We start from the raw sequence: 23,210 nt of genomic DNA on the forward strand, positions 1-23,210 counted from the left end.
GGATCCCTCCCACTGTTGCTTCCCCCCCCCCCTGGCACCATAAGAACATAAGAGAAGCCAATGTTGGATCAGGCCAGTGGCCCATCTAGTCCAACACTCTGTCGCACAGTGGCCAAAAATACCAGGCGCCCTCAGGAGGTCCACCAGTGGGGCCAGGACACTAGAAACCCCTCCCACTGTTGACCCCACCCCCAAGCACCGAGAATACAAAGCATCCCTTGCCCCAGAGTCCTTATAAAAGGTTTTTGCAGTGTATATTTGTGTTGTTTGACTCTTCTAACTCTGCAGCTTGAGTTTGTACAACCACCAGGTGATGGCTGGAGATCTCTCACGTTTATATGTGATCTCCCGATGGCAGGGATCAAGTCCCTTGGAGAGAACGGCAGCTTTGGATGGCAGACTGTATGGCCTTCTACCCTGCTGAAGTCCCTCCCCTCCCCAAACCCCGCCTTCCCCGGGCTCCACCCCCAAAATCTCCAGGTATTTCCCAACCCAGAGCAGGCGACCCTATCTGAAAAACAGGTGAGGGGCAGTGTTCCCTCTAAGCTGAGTGAGTGTGAGCTAGCTCACAGTTGTTTTAGCCTCCAGCTCACACATTTTTGTCTCAGCTCAGGGAGGATGGCTCCAGAGCAAGCTCATTGATGCAGCAGCCAAATCGCTGGCTCACCATTTTAAGGCCAGCAGCTCACAAAGTAGAGTTTTTGCTCACAAGACTCCACAGCTTAGAGGGGACATTGGTGAGGGGGCTCTTGTACGTCCATCTGAATGTACCCGGCCGTTTCAAGGGATCTGGAAACCGGCCTTCGATGTCTCCTATAGCTCCGTGTTCCTCCTCGCGACGGGTGGAATCAAGCGTACAAAATAAGCCAAAAATGCGCATAATTCATTTTGCATGGTTTATATACTTCACAAAATTTCAATTTGTTTGGCCAATAATAGGTTATGACTCAGTGCAGATTTGTATTTATTTATTTTCATGCGCAGGCCGCACACAGCTCTATCAGGAGGTTTTGGTTACTAAGTGTTGGAACACATTTCCTTTCCCCCTGTGCATTTTAGGCCACGAGACACTTTGCTACATACCCTCGTTGAGTATGTGTGTGTGTGTGTGTGTAAAGTACTGTCAAGTCCGAAAGTTTTGGAAAAAAATTCATAAAATTTTTTCAAGGGATCTAAAAATAAATATTCCTTTGACGCTGGAAGTGTACCTATTAAATATGCTACCGGACACAATCAAAGATCACGTGCATATAATAATATACATTTTAACAGCAGCTAGAATCCTCATAGCAAAGAGATGGAAATCAGAGAGTTTACCATCTATAAGAGAATTGAAATATAAAGTTCTAGAAGTAGCAGAGATGGATAAGCTGAATATGTTCTTAAAAAATAAACCAGAAGAGACTTTTTGGGGAAGATGGGGAATAGTATATGACTGGCTAAAGATAGGCATAAGTTAGGTAACAAAGGAAGGAAATGCTAGTACATGTATTTGTTGTTGTTTTATACATGATATAGCACTAAAGTTGTCTGTATGAATTAACGTATGTCAAATAATGTAAAACACAGAGACTACGGTGTGGTGGTTGTAAAATGGAAAAATTGGAAAATAAACTTTTTTTAAAAAGTGCTGACTTATAGTGACCTCATAGGGTTTTGAATGCAAGACCCACCCAGGTCAGAGCAGAGACAAAAAAGAGGCGGTTTGCCATTGCCTTCCTCTGCATAGCAACCCTGGACTTCTTTGGTGGTCTCCCATCCAAGTACTAACCAGGGCCGACCCTGATGAGCTTCTGAGATCTGACCAGATAGGGCTCTGCTGGGTCATCCAGGTCAAGGCAAGAGACATTCAGAGGTGGTTTGCCATTGCCTTCCTCTGCATAGCAACCCTGGACTTCTTTGGTGGTCTCCCATCCAAGCCAACCCTGCTTGTCTCCAAGATCTGACAACATCAGGGAAGCCTGGGCCATCTAAGGTCAGAGCACATACCCTTGTTACTGCACTCGTTATATGCTACATGCAGACTACTGTTGGTCCTAAACAGGGGCAGTTTGCAGTCCCACAAAATATTTCAGTAGGATTCAAAGCCACTTCCCCTTTTGGGTAATTCCCTGTCACAGGCAGTGGCTAAAAAGGTTCTCTAATAGCTGCCACCACCAGTGTGCCCGCTAAGTGTTCCCTTTGATTCCCCATTTCTCCATTTGCAGCTGCTGGATGACCTTGGGCAAGCCATAGTTCTGTCAGAGCTGTTCTCTCAAGGAGAGTTCTTGAAAGAGCTCTCTCAGCCCCACCGACCTCACAGGGTGTCTGTTGTGGGGAGGGGAAGGGGAAGGAGTTTGTAAGCCGCTCTGAGACTCCCTTGGGTAGTGAAGGGTGGGGTATAAATCTCCTCATCCTCCTCTTCTTCTTTATACATGATTGAATGAGGCATGAGGATGTGGGGAGAGTAACAAATAATTTTCTTAAAAGAGGTATAATAATTACTGTAACGCAAGTACTATATAGGATAAAGAGAACAGTAAAGGTAGGTAAGCAAACAAATAAAAGAAACCCCTAACGCGTCTGGCTCTGCTGTACCTGCCTAGCCTTTTTCTAGGTCTTTGGCCTCAAGCTGACCCATTAGGGTTGCTAGCCTCCAGGTGGGGCCTGGGGATCTCCCGCTTTTACAACTGATCCCCAGCCGACAGAGATCAGCTCCCCTGGAGAAAATGTATGCTTTGAAGGGTGGACTCTGTGGCATTGTATTATGTTGAGGCCTCTCTCCCCCCCAAACCACGCCCTCTCCTGGCTCCACCCCCAAAGTCTCCAGGTATTTTCCAACCCAGACTTGGCAACCCCAGAGGTCATTTCGGGGGGGATCGCAGGGGATCGCAGTTCCCCCGCCCCCTGCTTCCGGCCGCCCCGCTTCCGGCCCTCATTCAGCCAGGAGGAGGCAGGAGAAGAGGGAAGGTAAATTGCTTCCTCCCTGCCTCTCCCCACCCCTGCCTGCCTGGGGCCAGGCAGGGTCGGCGGTGGAGCTGCAAGGCTGGAGGCAGCGGCCGGGACCGTTGGGGGTGGGGTGTGTGGCCTTATGACACACTTCCGGTGATGTCAGGGGGTGTGGCCTTATGACACACTTCCAGTGATGTCAGGGGGTGTGGCATATGCTAATGAGTTAGGCTAATGAGTTCCCCTAGCTCTTTTTCTACGAAATGACCCCTGGGCAACCCTATGACTCACCCCCTTTGGATGAGGGATCCCTCCATCTGCAGCAGGTTCACACTAGCTCCGCTTCCTAGGAGTGAACCACCTCCCACTCTGGGCAAGGCCTTTTATCCCTTCTTCCCAGGCACCGCCCCCTACTCCTCTACTGGTGCAAGTTTTCCCTCCAAATTCCCTGTTAGCCAATCACGGGGTCCAGAGGGGACCAGGGAAATGTAGGCCCTAATGGCTACTACAATACAGGCTTCCCTGGAGCCACTAGGCCTCCTTAGAGCCTGTAGGCTGCACCGGTATAGGAACATGACACAGACAGACCCCGGATCACTAAGAAAGGCCTAAGAGGTGGCTCGATTCTTAGTGTGATTCCCTGATTGGCTAGGATTGCCCTCGTGCTCAGTACAGGAAGCATTCACTGACTGGGTTAATTTCCCTAAAATGGCCTCAGCTCAGCTATGTAGTGGTTTGGTGTAGTGGTTAGGAGCGCGAACTCTGATCTGGGAGAATCGGGTGTGATTCCCCACTCCTCCACATGCAGCTGCTGGTGTGACCTTGGGCCAGTCATAAGGTTTTTTTCCAGTGCTCCCTCTATGGTGTGGAGTCTTGTAAGCAGAAAAATCTACCTTGTGAGCTACTGGCATTAAAGTTGTGAGCTGCTGCATAAATTAGTTTGCTCTGGAGCCATCCTGCCTGGGCTAAGACAAAAGTGTGTGAGCCGGAGGCTAAAAAAACTGAGAGCCAGCTCGCACTAACTCAGCTTAGAGGGAACACTGGTTCTTTGAGAGCTGTTCTCTCAAGGGCCATTCTCGAGAGAGCTCTCTCAGCCCCACCTGCCTCACAAGGGTGTCTGTTGTGGGGAGGGGGAGGGAAAGGAGATTGTGAGCCGCTCTGAGACTCCTTCGGGTAGTGAAGGGCCGGGTATAAATCCAATCTCTTCTTCTTCTTCTTCTACCTCACAGGGTGCCTGTTGTGGGGAGGGGAAGGGAAAGGAGTTTGTAAGCCGCTCTGAGACTCCTTCGGGTAGTGAAGGGCGGGGTATAAATCCCATCTCTTCTTCTTCTAAATCAGTTTTGGTTATAGATAGCATTGAAATGTCATCGTGTCCAGTACGTGATCGCTGACTGGCTGTGTAAGACAGAACCTCTGTCCCTGATTGTGTTTGCCCAGGCCAATTTGAGAAAACACACAAAAGCAGTCCTGTAGAGTTGGAAACAAAAAAATTAATAAGAAGAATACAGATTCAAAGGTTTTGGAACCTTGAATACCCAACAGATTCTTCAAGTGTTACATTGGGTGAAATAGCATTTTATACATTACATCAGAGAAATAGAAGAGAATTATTGGTTCCATCAAACATTGTCAAATTTCATCAACTATTTCCCATTGGGTTAAGACCTGGTGTGGGGGGGTTTGTTCCCAGGCAGAGTTATTCTTTTCCTAACAGAACAATACACTTTTCTTTTGGAAGCTATGAAGCAGCAATGTTGTATCTATATAACTGATATGGTTACAGAGTGCTTACTGTTCTTCATTCTAGCTAGGTTAACTCACATTAGAAACATGCGCAGTTGTAGCTGGCCAGAACAAGCAAGGTCATGGGTAGCATAACTGTGTATCAGCATTTCAGCCTTCTTCCCAGCAACAGTCACAAATGAACCAAAGTTAATACCTGAATACATTCATGATGTCAGAATCATATGCATTATGGAAGTGCTAAGTACACCTACTAAGTTAAACCTGTTAGGCAGTGGCAGAGTACAGATTGGTTCATAAAATGTGCGTACAACAGCTGGAATGCCGAGGAATGAAAAAGAGAGGGAAAATGGCCCCGAAACAGCAAAGGGGGAGGAAAGTGAAAAACGGGCAGCGAAGAGTTGCAAACATCCATTAAACAGCGAGGATTAAAAAGTGGCTTTTTCTGGAGGGTGTCAGCCTGCCAAAATCATGACCTTCGAGGTGAAAAGATTAAACTTGGCAACGGTCGCCTCAGCCCTAGCCAAGAGAACAGTCATTATTTTTCATGCATAAAGCCCAGCATAATGTGATGGGTAATAGACCCCGTTGTCTCTATTCTAGGAGAAGACGGGACGCAAGCCCATGGCGACACCTCCAGCCAGGAGAGCCGCCCACAGACCCGGTGCGAATCATGCAAGTCCACGTTCCTCAAGATCGTCTGGGGATTCCTGATCATCTTGTCGGTCTCCTCCTCGTGGGTCGGAACCACGCAGATTGTCAAAATCACGTACAAGAACTTTGACTACCCGTTTTTCATGACTTGGTTTTCCACAAACTGGAACATTATGTTCTTCCCCGTTTATTACTCCGGGCACCTGGCAACCGCACAGGAAAAGCAGTCTCCAATCAAAAAAATCAGGTGAGTCTCCGGTCCTGGGGAGGCGTCTTTACTTAAAAGCAGGCGCAAAGGAGTGGCAAAGAGGAAACCAAGTCCGTAGTCAGGATCGGCGCCTTTAAATAATACCCAATTTTGGATGCAACGACATGGGTGTGTGTGTGTGTGTGTGTGTATGTGTGTGTGTGTGTATATATATATATATACATACATACATACGCACACACATACACACATACACACACAGGGCTTTTTTTGTAGAAAAAGCCCAGCAGGCACTCATTAACATAATAGGCCACACCCAACAGAAGAAACACATTAGCATATTAGGCCACACCCCACATGTTACCAGAAGCATAGTCATCCAACCAAACCCACCTTTTGCTTCTTATTCTGTTTACTTTGTTGTCAAAACCCTGGGCTTTTTTTGTAGCGGGAACTTCTTTGCATGTTAGGCCACACACCCCTAATGTAGCCAATCCTAATGAGTGTCTGCTGTTAGGTGTGGCCTATTATGCTAATTAGTTCCTGCTGGGTGTGGCCAACTCAGGAGCCAGCCGGAACTCTGTTCCTGTGCGTTCCCACCCATATATATATATATATGTGTGTGTGTGTGTGTGTGTGTATGTATATATATATATATATATATATATATATGTATACACACACACACACACACACACACATACACTTTTCCCCCTTAACATAACAAATCTTTTGTTCCAAAAGCTTGAATCTGCTGGCCAAGCATCCACTCTGCCGCCAGCTAAAGATGCAAATTATCGGAATCCTTTCCAAGCCGATCCACGCAAAATCAATAGTGGCCCAGGTCATATGGCAACCATGTCTCAAAACATCCTTTTGTAGGGATTTCACAATCAGGTGACGTCACACTGAACAGGAGGGGGCAAGGCTCAGTGGTAGAGCACGTGCTTGGCATGCAGAAGGTCCCGGGTTCAATCCACGGCATCGCCAGTTGAAAGGACCAGGCAGTAAGTGATGTGAAAGACCTCTAAGTGAGACCCTGAAGAGCTGCTGCCAGTCTGAGTAGGCAAGACTGGCCTTGATGGACCAATGATGTGATAAGGCAGCTTTACGTGGTTTCTGAATATTACTTTGGGGAGGGGCTCAGTGGTTGAGCATCTGCTTTGCATGGGGAAGGTCCCAGGTTCAATCCCCGGCATCCCTAGTGGAAAGGACCATGCAGTAGGTGATGTGAAAGACCTCCGCCTCAGACCCTGGCGAGCTGCTGCCAGCCTGAGTAGGCATTACTGGCCTTGATGGACCAAGGGTCTGATTCACTAGAAGGCAGCTTCTTGTGTTCAAGGTTGTCAGGGAAGGGGTTGTGGCTCAGTGGTGAAGCATCTGCTTGACATGCAGAAGGCCCCAGGTTCAATCCCCGGCATCTCTAGTTAAAAGCACCAGGCAGTAGGTGATGGGAAAGACCTCAGCCTGAGAACCTGGAAAGCTGCTGCCGGTCTGAGTAGGCAATACTGAACTCGATGGACCAATAGTGTGATAAGGGAGCTGTACGTGCTTTCTGAATATTACAGAATATTACTCTGGGGAGCGGCTCAGTGGTAGATCATATGCTTTGGATGGAGAAGGTCCCAGGTTCAAGCCACGGCATCTCCAGCTGAAAGGTAGTGTGAGACAGGATACTGGACTAGATGGACCATTGGTCTGATCCAGCAGGGCCCTATCGATGTTCTAATGAAGTCCTTGGCCTCTCTGCCCTGTTGTTGACCCTCCAGAGGAACTGATTAGCCACTGTGTGAGTCAGGATGCTGGACTAGATGGACCACTGGTCTGATCCAGCAGGGTTCTTCTGATGTTCTAATGAAGGCCTCGGCCTCTCTGCCCTGCTGTTGGCCCTCCAGAGGAACTGGTTGGCCACTGTGTGAGGCAGGATGCTGGACTGGATGGACCACTGGTCTGATCCAGCAGGGTTCTTCTGATGTTCTAATGAAGGCCTCGGCCTCTCTGCCCTGCTGTTGGCCCTCCAGAGGAACTGGTTGGCCACTGTGTGAGGCAGGATGCTGGACTGGATGGACCACTGGTCTGATCCAGCAGGGTTCTTCTGATGTTCTAATGAAGGCCTCGGCCTCTCTGCCCTGCTGTTGGCCCTCCAGAGGAACTGGTTGGCCACTGTGTGAGGCAGGATGCTGGACTGGATGGACCACTGGTCTGATCCAGCAGGGTTCTTCTGATGTTCTAATGAAGGCCTCGGCCTCTCTGCCCTGTTGTTGGCCCTCCAGAGGAACCAGTTGGCCCCTGTGTGAGACAGGATGTTGGACTAGATGGACCACTGGTCTGATCCAGCAGGGCTCTTATGTTCTTATGTTATGTTCTTAGGTGGGGCATGGACAGGGCCAGTTCCAGGTTTTGGGGGACCCTGGGCAGACAGTGCCCAGGGGCCCCTTCATGCCCTCCCTTCCACCCCTACACCTGCAGGGGCTCCCCACCTGCCCGTGCCTCCTCCTCCTGATTGCAAGCCTTCCCACCATCCATGCTCAGTTTCCTGCACTTCCTGCCCCGGCCACCTAGGGGTGCCTCCACTTTGCACCACCCACATGCCTTTCCTCAATAACTCTGGGCAATTGGGAGGATGGGTACAGACATGTAGCATGAGAGGTTGATTGGTGGGCTCCCCTGGCAGCTGTCCCACCACAGTGACCTGGAGATCTCCCAGAATTGGTCTCCAGACTGCAGAGATGAGTTCCTCTGGAGAAAATGGCTACTTTGGAGGGTGGTCTGTATGAGCTTAAACTCCCCTGATGTCCCTTCCCAAACTACACCCCCAGATCTCCATGAATTCCCCAACCTGGAGTTGGCAACCCTAGAAAGGGACCTCTTGGAGAAGCAGCAGAGGATAGTGGTTAAGTTGTCAGGCAAAGACTGGTGAGGGGGATGGGGAGGGAATGACAGTGTAACCTCATTTCCAGCAAATATCCAGAGGTGATGCCACATCCCTGGTCTGATGTCGATGAGACACTCTAGGATTTAGGCAGAACTCTGTGGTAAAACAATAGAGTTTCCCTCCCCTTGAATCCTAGAGTGTCACATTGGCCTCACAGCGACATGACATCACTCCTGGATGTTCACAGGAAGTGACATCACACAAGAACAAGATCTACGTAGTATGTAGCACGGGAGATATTGTTCTAAGTATGCAATCCTATTCATCAAATCTTTCTTGTAGGCTTCTCTGTTTTTCTTTAAATAGGAGGTCAGTGAAATTATTTGCCCCCTGGTATAATCACCACTTTATTTATTACTTCAATAATTCATTAAATTAAATAAAATTTGATGATGATGATGATGATGATGATGATGATGATGATGTGACATAACACCATTTGGGGGGGAAATCTCCTTTTAAAAACATTTTCCCCTTGCCAGATCTCAATGGGCAAAGGAGAGGGAGTCTCCGTAGGTTCAAGTCCTCAAGGAGCCATGGAAGCTCTCTGGGTAACCTTGGACCAGTCACACCCTCTCTCAGCCTCACCTACTTCACAAGGTTGTTGTGAGGATAAATAGAGGAAAGGAGAACCATGGACACCATGCTGAATAACTGGGAGGAAGGATGGAATCACAATGAGACAGATGAAATCAAACTTTGAAAAACGGGAAGCTGTTCTGGTCACACAAGTTTCAGAGAACTTTCCTTGGCTCTTGGCAGAGGCAGATGTAGAGCCACCTGCTTAACCCCCTTCCTTTCCTCGTTTCCGGCAGTTCCCCCAGAAGTGACATCACACTGCATGTGATACCTTCTGTAAAATTCTCCTGGTGCTACCCTGAGTGGCAGATCGGGGGGGGGGGAGAATCTTCCATTTGTATCTATGAAAAACTCGTTATACTTACACAAAGGAAGTATGCGTTTTTATAAAGATTCCAAAACGTTTGAACAAAAATGTAAAGAGTGTAAGGCTCAGACCGATTTCCCACGAGCCGCTGCTCCGTCCTCGCTCTTCCTTTCCCTCCGATTCTATGTGTCAGTTTCTCTCTTACTTGCTGCGCGGCCGCATTTTGCCCCGCAGCTTCGCCCGATTCCCCCCGCGTTGACTCAATCCTCAAAAAACAAGATCAAGAAGACACGGGGGAAATCGGGCGAAGCTGTGGGGCAAAATGCGGCTGCGCAGCAAGTAGTGAGAAATTGACACATAGAATTGGGGGGGGGGAAGAGCAAGGGCGGAGCAGCGTCTTGTGGGAAATCAGTCCCTATGTGAGCACTTAGATAAGCACTGTAAACATTATTCCTACATAGCGTTCCCTCCAGATATGGCCAAGCTGAGACTTTGAAAAGAATGTAGGTTCCAGCGACTCCCTTCACGCGACGGCTTCTTCAAAAGCAGAACCTGATAGCCAATTCAGAAAAAAACTCACAAAATCGCGCAATCCAGCATGTAGCATCGATAATCTTATGAAAGTTCAAAGCATTTCCTTTGTATAAGTATAATGAGTTTTTCATAAATACAAGTCCAAGGTTTCCCCCCTAAATTTATACACACAGTGGGATGGGGGGATGTTCTGGGACCTGGGAGCGTCGCCCCGACTTACTGACGTCACTGGAAGTGATGTAAGCACATTGGGGCGGCGCTCTGGCTTTTGGGCAAAACTCTATGGTAAAATCGCCCTCAAACCATAGAGTTTTGCCCCCAAACCAGAGCGTCAAATGCACCACCATCCCGACATCACCGATGTGCCTATATCACTTTCAGGTGACAGTGGCACATCAGCTGACATTGCTCTTAGGGGGGGGGATTTCCTCCTGCCGGCCAGTTGGTTAATGGCAGGCAGGAGCCCACAAAAGGAAGGGAGCCCCCTCCCCGAACTGGGGAATGATAACCCTAATATGACAGCGTCAACAAACGATAAGTCCTGTGCAGGTTCCACCCAGGAAAAATAAGGCAAAGTCAGGCTCTTCCTGATTGGCTATCCTCTGCTTTCACCAGGGACCACTAGCATCCCTGGTGTGCCCTTTCAGGCTCCACCCTCTGACCTGGGGCACCGCCCTTTGTCTCTCAGGCTCCACCCCCTATGTCTGTGGGTCTGCGTCTAAAGCTCAAACTGTCACTCATTTGAAGTCTTTTCAGAAGCTGATTTTAAAAAGAAAAAGGAAAAAAAGATTCCAATGTTTATAGCTTCTCTGTTTCAAACTGCTATTTCATGACATGGGAGTCTGAGAATAAGAGACATTAAAGGATGGTAGATCCGTTTGAATGCAGTACATTTGAAATTTCCATTTTGGGTTCCTGATAGTTCGTTGGGGCTATGATTTTAGTGCTGCAATTTGAGTATTGGATCACACATGTGCATTTATAGCTAGTACGAATTTTACATCCAGGCGCGAAATTCTGAAAGTCTGAATTTTCCAGACGCATGTTTTAAAGTTCGCATTTCATAATTTTGCATCTGATCCTAAATTTTGCTTTAGCTTTAAATTCCTCTTTCAAGAGGGCTTCAACTCTAGGACCTCTTTTCCCCAGGGAAACCAGATTTGCAAGCTAAAACTTAATTTCTGGAGGTTTGGAGGTGGAGACTGGGGAAAGCAGCGTTTAGGGATGTGAGAGACCTCAGCAGTGTTGGGGAAAATAGTCAAAAATACTTAAATACTCAGAGTTTCCAATGGATCTCTGCTCCATTGGAGAGGAGACATTTCTTTCTAAGCTTTATTTCTAAGGGAAGGGTTCACATGGAAATCTACAAACAAAAGAGATATCTAGACCTACATTTTTACATCCTTACAGCTACAGACACATGGTCACACCACAATGGAGATTCTCCTTCTTCTTGACCCCTAGAAGGAAGTCACCTGATTGCATTACCCAATCAATGTTACTCAGTTTCATGGGCCTTGTTTACATTGGCTGTGGGCCAAGTTTCCTTCCAGGTCAGTCTAAACAATAGCACAGAAGTAAACAACAGATTAACCCTATAATGACTGGAATCTAGACCTAGCAAGTCACACACTTCCAACAAGCAGGACGTAATGCCATAATGGGTGAAGAGGCGGTGGAGCCACTCTGGAACAGCCTGCACTGTGTTCATAACAAAATACATTTCTCACGCTAAGGATGAACTTATGTGGGACAAAAATGTCCCAGTTCTTCATAACTGTGGCAAATAATAATATGATTCGTAATATTCCCCACTCCTCCACTTGCACCTGCTGGATGAGCATGGGCAAGCCATAGTTCTGGCACAGCTGTTCTTGAAAAAGAGCAGTTTCTGTCAGAGCTCCCTCAGCCCCACCTGCCTCGTAGGGTATCTGTTGTGGGGAGGGGAAAGGAAAGGAGTTTGTAAGCCCCTCTGAGACTCCTCTGGGTAGTGAAGGGCGGGGTATGAATCCAATATCTTTTTCTTCTCTTCTAAGATGTTTCCGGGTTTTTTTGGTAAGGTGAAGAACTGACATATGAATAAATCAGCCCGCCTTTGGCAATTTAGTAAATGCAAATAAGACAGGTAGTCCACTCAAAGCATGAGATGAGGAGAAGGGCTGACAGAACGCCCGCGCATTATGCAGACTGCAAAGCTGGGAGAACTCTGGATCCTCGTGACGAGCGTGGGTCCGACTGGGGTTCCTCTTGTTCATATGGCATCTCTGCTCCTCGCCCTGACTTCTCAACCGCTTTCCTGTCCTTAGGGAATGCAGTCGGATCTTCGGCGAAGACGGTCTGACGCTGAAACTCTTTCTTAAAAGGACAGCTCCCTTTTCTATTCTCTGGACTTTGACTAACTACCTTTACCTGCTAGCTCTGAAGAGGCTGACGGCCACGGACGTCTCGGCCCTCTTCTGTTGCAACAAGGCCTTCGTCTTCCTGTTGTCCTGGATCGTGCTGAAGGACAGGTTCATGGGTGTAAGGGTAATGGCCAGCACAGTTCTTTCTCGTGGTTTTCCCCCTCTACTTCCAATCAGGATTCTAGGGATCGGGTCCCGCACTGTAACGCAAAACTGAATGTATGTTTCCATGCTCACAGCATCGAAATCAAACCATCGAAACCTGAGGCGGCCCCTTGTCGTGGGCCGGCGAGCATTCAAAGATGTTGTGCCTGAGGAGCAGTCTGGTGTAGTGGGTAGAGCTCAAAAATGATGGTCAAAGTCACAGAGCAGACCGCAAAAAGAAGAAACTGCGAGGTAACTGAGCTAGAAAATATTTCAATAACAATCACAATATTTATACAAAAATGTGTACCAAAAATCATATAAATGCACAAGGCAGTTGAAAATGGTGTGACGATGGTCTCCGGAATGTTCTATCATTTCGATACTATTCTTCCGAAAGTGGATGAAAGCAGCGACTCTTGGTCTGTCATTTCAACAAGTAGGTATCAAAAATTTCATTAATATTCACCGATGTATCATAACTTAGTTGCAAGAAATTCTCTGAAAGAATGTTCCTAGGGCAAGCACTTACTTGTTGAAATGACAGACCAAGAGTCGCTGCTTTCATCCACTTTCGGAAGAATAGTATCGAAATGATAGAACATTCCGGAGACCATCGTCACACCATTTTCAACTGCCTTGTGCATTTATATGATTTTTGGTACACATTTTTGTATAAATATTGTGATTGTGATTGAAATATTTTCTAGCGCAGTTACCTCACAGTTTCTTCTTTTTGCGGTCTGTAGTGGATAGAGCATCAGACTAGAATCTGGGAGTCCCAGATTCGAGTTCTCGTTCAGGGCCAAACATGATGGTGTATTTATGGCAGCCATAATGATGCTGCCACATTTAGTTTGGTTCTCAGCTGTGGGACCTGCCGGGTGACCTTGGGCGACTGTTGCTAATCTCCAGGTTGCCAACCTCCAGGTGGGGCCTGGAGGTGTCAGAATTATAATTGATCTCTAGACTACAGAGATCGATTTCCCTGGAGAAAATGGCTGCTTTGGAGGGCGGGCTCTGAGGCAATTATATCACCGCTGAGGTCCGTCCCCTCCAAGGGGACTAAACACCAAGGCACACAGAACACAGAGAGCCAGTTTGGTTGTCGTGGTTAAGTGCGCGGACTCTAATCTGGGAGAACCGGGTTTGATTCCCCACTCCTCCACTTGCACCTGGCTGGATGACCTTGGGCAAGCCATAACTCTGGCACAGCTGTTCTTGAAAAAGAGCCGTTTCTGTCAAGAGCTCTCTCAGCCCCACCTACCTCACAGGGTGTCTGTGATGGGGAGGGGAAGGGAAAGGAGTTTGTCAGCCGCTCTGAGACTCCTTTGGGTAGTGAAGTGCGGGGTATAAGTCCAATCTCTTCTTCTCCTTCTTTTACCTCACAGGGTGTCTGCTGTGGGGAGGGGAAGGGAAAGGAGTTTGTCAGCCGCTCTGAGACTCCTTCGGGTAATGAAGGGTGGGGTATAAATCCAATCTCTTCTTCTTCTTCTTCTACCTCACAGGGTGCCTGTTGTGGGGAGGGGAAGGGAAAGGAGTTTGTAGGCCGCTCTGAGACTCCTTCGGGTAGTGAAGGGTGGGGTATAAATCCAATCGCTTCTTCTTCTTCTTCTACCTCACAGGGTGCCTGTTGTGGGGAGGGGAAGGGGAAGGAGTTTGTAAGCCGCTCTGAACTCCTTCGGGTAGTGAAGGGCGGGGTATAAATCCAATCTCTTCTTCTTCTTCTTTTACCTCACAGGGTGTCTGTTGTGGGGAGGGGGAGGGAAAGGAGTTTGTAGGCCGCTCTGAGACTCTTGGGTAGTGAAGGGCGGGGTATAAATCCAGTCTCTTCTTCTCTTCTCTTCTCTCCCCAAACCTTGCCTTCCTCAGGCTCCACCACCAAATCTCCAGGAATTTCCCAACCACGAGTTGGCAACTCTGCCTTGCGCCCGTCACCTTCTCTCAGCCTCACCAGGTTGTTGGGAGGATAAAATGGGCGTAGAAAAGACTGTGTATGCTGAGCCCTGGAAAACAGCATTGCCGAAGATGTGATGTCATTTCTGGGCAAAGACCCAGAAATGATGTCACACGCAACCCCAAACAACACTCTAGGAATTCCACCAATCTCTATGGTCATTTCTATAGAGATTTGTGGGATTCCTAGAGTGTCATCGTAGCCTGTGACATCACTTATTATTATTTGTTACATGATGTCATGGTGGGGGATTGCCATTCCCCATTGCTGCCTGGCAGCTGGCAAATCTAGTGAGGGCACAGTAGGGTCCCTCTTTCAGTGAACAGCAATTTTTGCCATCAGCACACGGGTTGGTATCGGAAGCCTTCCTCCTTTGGCTTCTTTGGCCAGAGAAAGGCTTCTCGTTTGGCCAAGCAGAGTGGTAGGATGCAAGCTATGCTATAGGTTCACTTGCTCGAAAGCCAATCAAATCCGACTCTAGGGTTGCGGTGCTCATCTCCGTTTCCAAGCCGAAGAGCCAGCGCTGTCCGAAGACATTTCCGTGGTCATGTGGCCGGTATGACTAAACACCAAGGCACACAGAGCACTATTGCCTTCCCACTGAAGTGGTACCTATTTATCTACTTGCAATTTCTTGCTTTCGGACTGCTAGGTTGGCAGAAGCTGGAACGAGAGACGGGAGCTCACTCCGTCATGTGGCACACTCGGGTCTCGAACTGCTGAACTTCCACAGCCTGCAGTTCAGCGAGTGGAGGAGAGTGGAATCAAACCCGGTTCTCCCAGATTAGAGTCGGTGCACTTAACCGCTACACGGAACTGGCTCTCCCGAAAAAACATCCCAAAAAAGAAGCCAACAGCAGAATAAGTGAAAATCCATTCTGTATATTAAAATATTAAACAGCAGCAGCAGGGCGGCGAAGGAATGATTTAAAAAGTTATATACTGCAAGTGTCTAACTAAGGAGGTGATCGGCGGTGAGCAATGCAAGATATAAGAAAACTAAACTGTGGGAGAACCACGGGCAAATCAGAAAACAAAAAAAGCCATCAGATTCAATGCAGGCAGAGGGTTCAGAGTATTGTGCAGAAGCGCCGGTAGGGTGCAGTGGCTCGACTGTGCGACTGGGAGACATTTTCCACGCAAACGCCTCTCCCCGCTCTTGCATCTCCATTCCTCCACCTCTTCAGCTGGTTTCCGCAATGCTATTTGCAGTCCGAGATGCAAAAACGAGGTTTGCCTTCCCTTGCAGCGCCGCATCAGACTTCCTGTTTCCAGGAATTCCGTCGCTGCGCCACAAGGGGGAGCAAACCTCGTTTTTGCATCTCGGACTGCAAATACCATTGCGGAAGCCAGCTGAAGAGGCAAAGGAATAGAAAATGCAAGAGCGGGGAGAGACATGCAGAAAGCGTCGGAGACAGGCGTTCAAGTCCCCGCTCTGCGTTAAAACTGGCTGGGCGACTCTGAGCCAGTTTCACTCAACCTGTCCTACCTCACAAGGTTGTTGTGAGGATAAAAGGGGGGGCAGGGAATACCCTATAGGCCTCCCTGAGCAACTCGGAGGGGAAGGGTTGGATGCAAATACATTCAGAGAGGGGAGAGTATGGGGAGGTATTCCCTAATTTGAGTCAGGACGTTCGCCGCGCTCTGGAAGGATCTGGGCCACTGAAGCAGATCCTAATGGGAGCTTGTATTCCGAATCAGGAGCCCTCGTCCCAAGCAATGCAGGCCTTAAAAGCTAAGAACCAGCACATTTGAATTGAGCCTAATCGATAGCCCATGCGGCTCTTTGAATAGTGGCAGGATGCAATCCTGACAGGTGTGCAGAACCTGAAAATTGGGTTCTCAAGGGGGAGAGTGGCTGGACTGGGAAATTCCTGGAGATTTGGGGTGGAGCCTGGGGAAGGCAGGGTTTGGGGAGGGGAGGGACCTCAGCAGGACATAACGCCATAGAGTCTAATACAATGCAACGGTCTGAAGTCGTTTTCCCTTTATAGAATCCCAGCTGTTCCGGGCCTAAGACTCTCTGTTCTGTCATGCATACGGTCAGCTTAGATAGTAGATGTCTGGCATACAGTTTGCCCATAACGGAAAGCAGGCTGATTGGTCTATAGTTGGAAGGAATTGCGCAATCACTTTTTTTGTGAATTGGGACTGTGATTGCGTTTAACCACGCATCAGGGATAAGGCCGGATTTATCAATCATTGTAAAAAAAGGATGCAAGAGGGGCCGCCCACCCGTCAGGGTTTAGTTTTAAATTTTTCAGGGAGAATGATATCAGGACCGGTTGCTTTTCCTGGTTTTAATTGGCCAATCAGTTCTTTCATTTCATCAGGTGTGACAGGAGCCCAGTCGGGTAAGTCTTCAGGCAGAAAATCTTAGTGTTCCGTCGTGTGGACATTGTCCTCATGGAATAATGTCGAAAAAATATTGAACCACACTTGGGGAGAAATCGCAGACATAGAGGGGGCCTCCACACGACATGCCCCCGAGACGATGGCCCAGAATGTTTTTGTATTATTTAAAATCGTGGCCTGGTATAATTGTTCCCATTGTGTATTAATATATTCAGTTCTTCTCTCTGTTCATACTCTGTTGTAGCTGGCTCTTAAGTTTAAAGTATTCTATCAGACAAAATGGGTCAGCGGACTCACGGTATCGTCTGAAGACATTGCGTAATTGGGTCTTCAATGCCATAGAGTCCACCTTCCAAACCAGCCATTTTCTCCAGGGAAACTGATCTCGCTAGACTGGAGATCCGTTGTCATTCTGGGATATCTCCAGGACCCAACTGGGAAGCTGGCAAACCTCCCCATAGAGCAAACCAAGTTTGCAGAAAAAGAGTCCTATACGTGTATCAGCTTTCTTTTTCCGAATCACCAAGTGGTGTTTATATATCTTTGCTTTTGGGTACCGCAGATCGTCGCCGCAATAATGGCCATCACCGGGATTGTGATGATGGCGTATGTCGACGGTTATCCCGGCGAGTCCATTCTTGGCGTGGCCTATGCCGTCGGATCCGCCTCAACCTCGGCACTGTATAAGGTAGGTCCTCTCATTGTCTTACCCTCTACATCGCTTTCAAAAACACACACCCATGCAGAGAAGATTGGTTTCAAAAATTAGGCCTCCCTCTGACTTGGGTTATCTGATTGACATTCCGAGGCGGGGGAAAAGTACGGCACAGATAATGATTTTGTGGCCCCCGAGGATTTGGCTCAGCCTCCCTTTATCGAGTCTTAATGAAAACTCTATTCGTCCACGCCTGCCAGATTAACATCTCCGAGTTCCTTCTTTTCCGGCCGTGGTGTCGTTTCTGATGTTTTTGCAAGAGGTTGGCTTTGCACGGCCAGAAATAAATGTTCAGGGCTGATGATGACTCCCCCACCAGTGAGGAAAAAACCTTCTTTGCAGTGTGGAATGCTGGTTGCAAATGGAAATCCTTTTGAGGCCAGGAATTGCCTTCTGCTGTGCGGCTTATCACAGTCTATAAGAACATCAGAAGAGCCTTGCCGGATCAGACCAGTGGTCCATCTAGTCCAGAATCCTGTCTCACACAGTGGCCAACCATTTATTCTGGGGGGCCAACAACAGGACATAGAAGCCAAGGCTTTCCACTGATGTTGCCTCCTGGCTCTGGGATACAGAGGATTAGTGCCTCTGAATATTGAAGTTCCCCTCTGTGGCAGAATAAGAACAGAAGAACAGAAGAGACGCCAATGTTGGATCAGGCCAGTGGCCCATCCAGTCCAACACTCTGTGTCACACAGTGGCCAGAAATACCAGGTGCCATCAGGAGGTCTACCAGTGGGGCCAGGACATTAGAAGCCCTCCCACTGTTGACCCCCCCAGCACCAAGAAGACAGAGCATCACTTGCCCCAGAGCCCCTATCTATACCTTGTGGCTAATAGCCACTGATGGACCTCTGCTCCATATGCTTATCTCATTCCCTTTTGAAGCCGTCCATGCTTGTAGCCGTCACCACTTCCTGTGGCAGTGAGTTCCAAGTGTTAATCACTCTTTGGGTGAAGGAGGACTTCCTTTTATCCGTTCTAACCCAACCACTCAGCAATTTCATTGAGTGCCCACGAGTTCTTGTATTGTGAGAAAGGGAGAAAAGTACCTCTTTCTCTACCTGCTCTATCCCATGCATAATCTTATAAACCTCAATCATGTCTCCCCTCAGTCGTCGTTGCTCCAAGCTAAAGAGCCCTAAGCGCTTTAACCTTTCCTCATAGGGAAAGTGTTCCAACCCTTTTATCATTCGAGATGCCCTTTTCTGCACTTTTTACAAAGCTATAATATCCTTTTTAAGATGTGGTGACCAGAACTCCACACAGTATTCCAAATGAGGTCGCACCATTGATTTATATAGGGGCATTATGACATTGGCTGATCTATTTTCAATACCCTTCCTAATAATCCCCAGCATAGCATTGGCCTTCTTTATTGCAGTCACACACTGTCTCGACATTTTCAGTGAGTTATCCACTACAACTCCAAGATCTCTCTCTTGATCAGTCTCTGCCAGTTCAGACCCCATCAATGTGTATTTATATTTAGGATTTTTGGCTCCAATGTGCATCACCTTGCACTTGGCCACATTGAACCCCATTTGCCATGTTGACACCCACTCGCCCATACTTGACAGATCCCTTTGGAGTGCCTCACAATCCTCACTGGTTTTCACCACCCTGAACAACTTTGTATCATCCGCAAATTTAGCCACTTCACTGCTTACTCCCATCTCCAAATCATTAATGAACAAGTTAAAAAGCAGTGGACCAAGTACTGATCCCTGCGGTACCCCACTGCTTACCACCCTCCACTGAGAAAATTGCCCACCTACACTCACTCTCTGTTTTCTATGAACTAGCCAGTTTTTGATCCATAAAAGAACTTGTCCTTCTATCCCATGATTTTTGAGCTTACTTAGGAGCCTTTGATGAGGAACTTTATCAAAAGCTTTCTGGAAGTCAAGGTAAATAATATCTATTGGATCCCCCTTGTCCACATGTTTGTTCACCCCCTCAAAGAACACTAACAGGTTAGTGAGACAAGATCTTCCCTTACAGAAACCGTGCTGAGTCTGCCTCAATAGGTTTTGTTCATCTATGTGCCTACTAATTCTTTCCTTAATAATGGTTTCCACCAATTTACCCGGTATCGACGTCAGACTGACTGGCCTGTAATTTCCCGGATCTCCTCTGGAACCCTTTTTAAAGATGGGAGTGACATTAGCTACCTTCCAATCCTCAGGAATGGAGGCAGATTTTAAGGAAAGATTACATATCTTTGTCAGGAGATCTACAAGTTCACATTTGAGTTCTTTCAGAACTCTCGGATGTATGCCATCTGGGCCTGGTGATTTTTCAGTTTTTAAGTTGTCTATCAGTTTTAGGACCTCCTCTCTCATCACCTCAATCTGACTCAGGTCTCCCCCCCCATCCTTCCGATATAATATATAACCTCTGGCCTTCAGGCCCTATTCTGCTTGGCCCTCCTGGGTTTTTCTCAACCCCTGGAGAGGCTTTTCTTCCACTCTCAGGTAGCCCACCGGCACCACCTGACTTTGTAAGGAATTGCCCGCTGGGATGATCAGGACTCCCAGCTTCCCTTCCAAGTTCTGAGGCCTTGCCTCCTTGTTTCCTGCTGCACAGCAACTGGTCACTACAGGGACAGTCTACTGCCTTGTGTGCCCCTGGAGGAATAGCTACTTGCCAATTGCCTGCCTTCCCCCTGCCGTTCCTTTTAAAATAGCGTGTCCAAGATGGTGGAGGTCTACATGGTACGGAGAACCACTACCAGCATCAAAAATTATAAACTATTTATTAAAAAGAACATCTTCATAAGAATACTTTTAGCACAGCACCGGATTGAGCAAGGGATACAAAAGAATTGGGTAAAACAGAAATCCTCTGTCCCTCTCTCTATAAATGCCCTGTCAGATGTTAAATTAGGACAGGCTCTTTAGCTTAGGAGTTCTAGATCTCTACCGAGTTGCCATTACGTTGTAGGTTGCTCCAGCTCCTCGGTGAGCACATGGTCAATGGCTGCCTTCCCAGTGGAGAGATCTGTCTCCTCCCATGGCCTCAGCACCTGAGGAAAAAATACCTCCTTCCTCACACAAGTTTTTATCATATCTGTTTCTCCACCCACTGATGCGGTCTAGCCTGATCTAGCATTTAGCATCATATATATAAAATTGCCTTATGCAGTGGCCATTTCCAGCTCTCCCATTGGCTGTGCAGTGCACTCCATCAGCCATTGGCCCATCAACCACCACTGAAGAGTACTCATGCGCCATTGGCTAGATGCTGGGTCTGCTCCTCTCCCCTGCCCACTGCCAGCCTGGACACTCCTCCCTGACAGAATAAACTGCCAAAATGGCTGTCTCTCCTGACGAAGACACTTCTCCTGCTTGGCTCCTGTGGGACTAACTTTTCCCTCAGTGGCTGTTGCTAGGCAACCAAGCTTGGTTCTGTCAGTAAAAAGGCAAAGGCAGGACGACCTTTCCAGGCCTTTGTCGGGAACTCATTGGAGCCAGTCCTGACTAGGGTTGCCAGCTCCAGGTTGGGAAATTCCTGGATATTTTGTGGTGGAGTCTACAGAAGCCAGAGTTTGGGGAGGGGAGAGGCCTCAGCTGAATAGAATGCCATAGAGTCCACCCACCAAAGCAGTTATTTTCTCCAGGGGTAGAGAGATCTGTTGTCTGGAGTTCAGTTGTGATACCTGGTGATCTTCAGACTCCACCTGGAGGTTGGCTACCCTAGGCGTAGCAGTTAGCACTTCAGAGCAGGGTCTGCCAGACCCAGGTTCTTGCTGTGGAAGTTGAGTGGGTGATTTCGGAGCAGTCACAGACTTTCAGCCTAACCTACCTCACAGGGTTGTTGTGCAAATCAAAAGGGGAGAGGAGAATGATGTGAGCTGCTTTGGTCCCCACTGTGGAGAGAAACTGTACTTTTCCTAGGTAGAGGCTGCAAGGTGGGGGGAGGAGATGGAAACTAAAAGTCAGAGGGGCAGATAACAGTATGTTGATGGTTGGCTGGGAAGGAGATAGGGTTGCCACCTCCAGGTTGGGAAATTCCTGGAGATTTGAGGGATGGAGCCTGGAGAGGGTGAGGTTTGAGGAGGGGTGGGACAATGCCATAGACTTTACCCTCCAAACCAGACATTTCCTCATGGGGAACCATTGTTCCCAATCTCCAGGGGATGGCTGGAGATCAAAATTACAACTGTTCTTCAGATGGTAGAGATCAGTTCCCCTGGAGAAAATGGTAGACTCTGTGCCATTATACCCTGCTGAGGTCACCACAGCAAATTGACGCTGAGTGCCCAAGGGCAGGGCACCCACCCAGAGCCTCTTTCTAGAGTTTGTTGTATTTATTTCCACAGTGGCCTTATTCCTTATTTATTATTTATTTATCAGATTTATACCCCGCCCTCCCAGCCAAAGCTGGCTCAGGAAGACTGTGCTTTCAATGGTTTATTCCCTAAAAGTGGGCTGCTACTATTATCGGTTTTTTCTTCCCCTACATTTCATCCTCCCCCCCCCCCGTTCCTTCCATTTCTCTCCTATCTCTCTTCCCCTTAGGTTTTGTTCAAGATGTTCCTTGGAAGCGCCAACTTCGGGGAAGCTGCCCACTTCATTTCCACCCTCGGCTTCTTCAACCTGGTCTTCCTCTCCTTTACCCCCATCATCCTGTATTTCACGAAAGTGGAGTACTGGTCCCCCTTTTCAGCCGTGCCCTGGGGCTACCTGTGTGGAATCGCAGGCCTCTGGCTAGGTAGGTATCGAGGGGGGGAAATGGTTTCTGTGTTCCTCTTCTGTATCAACAGAAGTGTAGTGTCCAGATCACTCAAAAGTGTAGGTATCGCTTTACTCTGCTCTGGTTACGCCTCAGCTAGAGTATTGTGTTCTGTATGGGGCACCACAATTTAAGAAGGATATAGACAAGCTGGAACGTGTCCGGAGGAGGGCAACGAAAATGTTGGGGGGTCTGGAGACCGAGTCCTATGAGGAAAGGTTGAAGGAGCTGGGTATGTTTAGCCTGGAGAGGAGATGACTGAGAGGCGATATGATCACCATCTTCAAGTACTTGAAGGGCTGTCATCTAGAGGATGGTGTGGAGTTGTTTTCTGTTGCCCCAGAAGGTCAGACCAGAACCAATGGGTAGAAATTAAATCAGAAGAGTTTTTGGCTAAACATTAGGAAGAACATCTGGACAGTTAGAGCGGTTCCTCGGTGGAACAGGTTTCCTCGGGAGGTGGTGAGCAGTGTTCCCTCTAAGCTGAGTTAGTGTGAGCTAGCTCACAGTTTTTTAACCTCTGGCTCACACATTTTTGTCTTAGCTCAGGAAGGATGGCTCTAGAGCAAACTAATTTAGACAGTAGCCACATTGCTCGCTCACAACTTTAATGCCAGTAGCTCACAAAGTAGAATTTTTGCTCACAGGACTCCACAGCTTAGAGGGAGCATTGGTGGTGGGCTCTCCTTCTTTGGAGGTTTTCAAACAGAGGCTAGATGGCCATCTGAAAGCAATGCTGATTCTGTGAACTCGGGCAGATCATGAGAGGGAGGGCAGGAAGGGTTGCCTCAGTGCTTGGTTCTCGTGGCCCTTTCTTACATGCCCAAGGAAATGCTGATTGCCATTTTGGGGTCAGGAAGCCATTTTTCTCCAGGCAGGTTTGGCTGGAGATCCTGGAGGTTTTTTGTCATTTTCTGGGCATGGAACAGCAGTCACTGGGTGCGTATGTGAGGGAGGTAGTCGTGAATTCCCTGCCTTGTGCAGGGGGTTGGACTAGATGACCCTGTAAGTT

At 48.1% G+C, this 23,210-nt stretch overlaps 1 protein-coding gene across 1 annotated transcript in view; it reads left to right on the forward strand.

The window, feature by feature from the left end:
- The window catches only part of SLC35F4 (solute carrier family 35 member F4), a 54,989-nt gene that overhangs the window by 24,623 nt on the left and 7,156 nt on the right, over window positions 1–23,210 (forward strand). Inside the window, exons 3-6 of the mRNA XM_015426586.1 lie at window positions 5,275–5,572; window positions 12,195–12,414; window positions 17,309–17,434; window positions 21,985–22,177. Coding sequence (XP_015282072.1) covers window positions 5,275–5,572; window positions 12,195–12,414; window positions 17,309–17,434; window positions 21,985–22,177 — 837 coding nt within the window. The remainder of the gene's footprint in view (window positions 1–5,274; window positions 5,573–12,194; window positions 12,415–17,308; window positions 17,435–21,984; window positions 22,178–23,210) is intronic.

The sequence above is a fragment of the Gekko japonicus genome, unplaced genomic scaffold, assembly GCF_001447785.1.
Source record: "Gekko japonicus isolate JY-2015 unplaced genomic scaffold, Gekko_japonicus_V1.1 scaffold1603, whole genome shotgun sequence".
NCBI lineage: Eukaryota > Metazoa > Chordata > Lepidosauria > Squamata > Gekkonidae > Gekko > Gekko japonicus.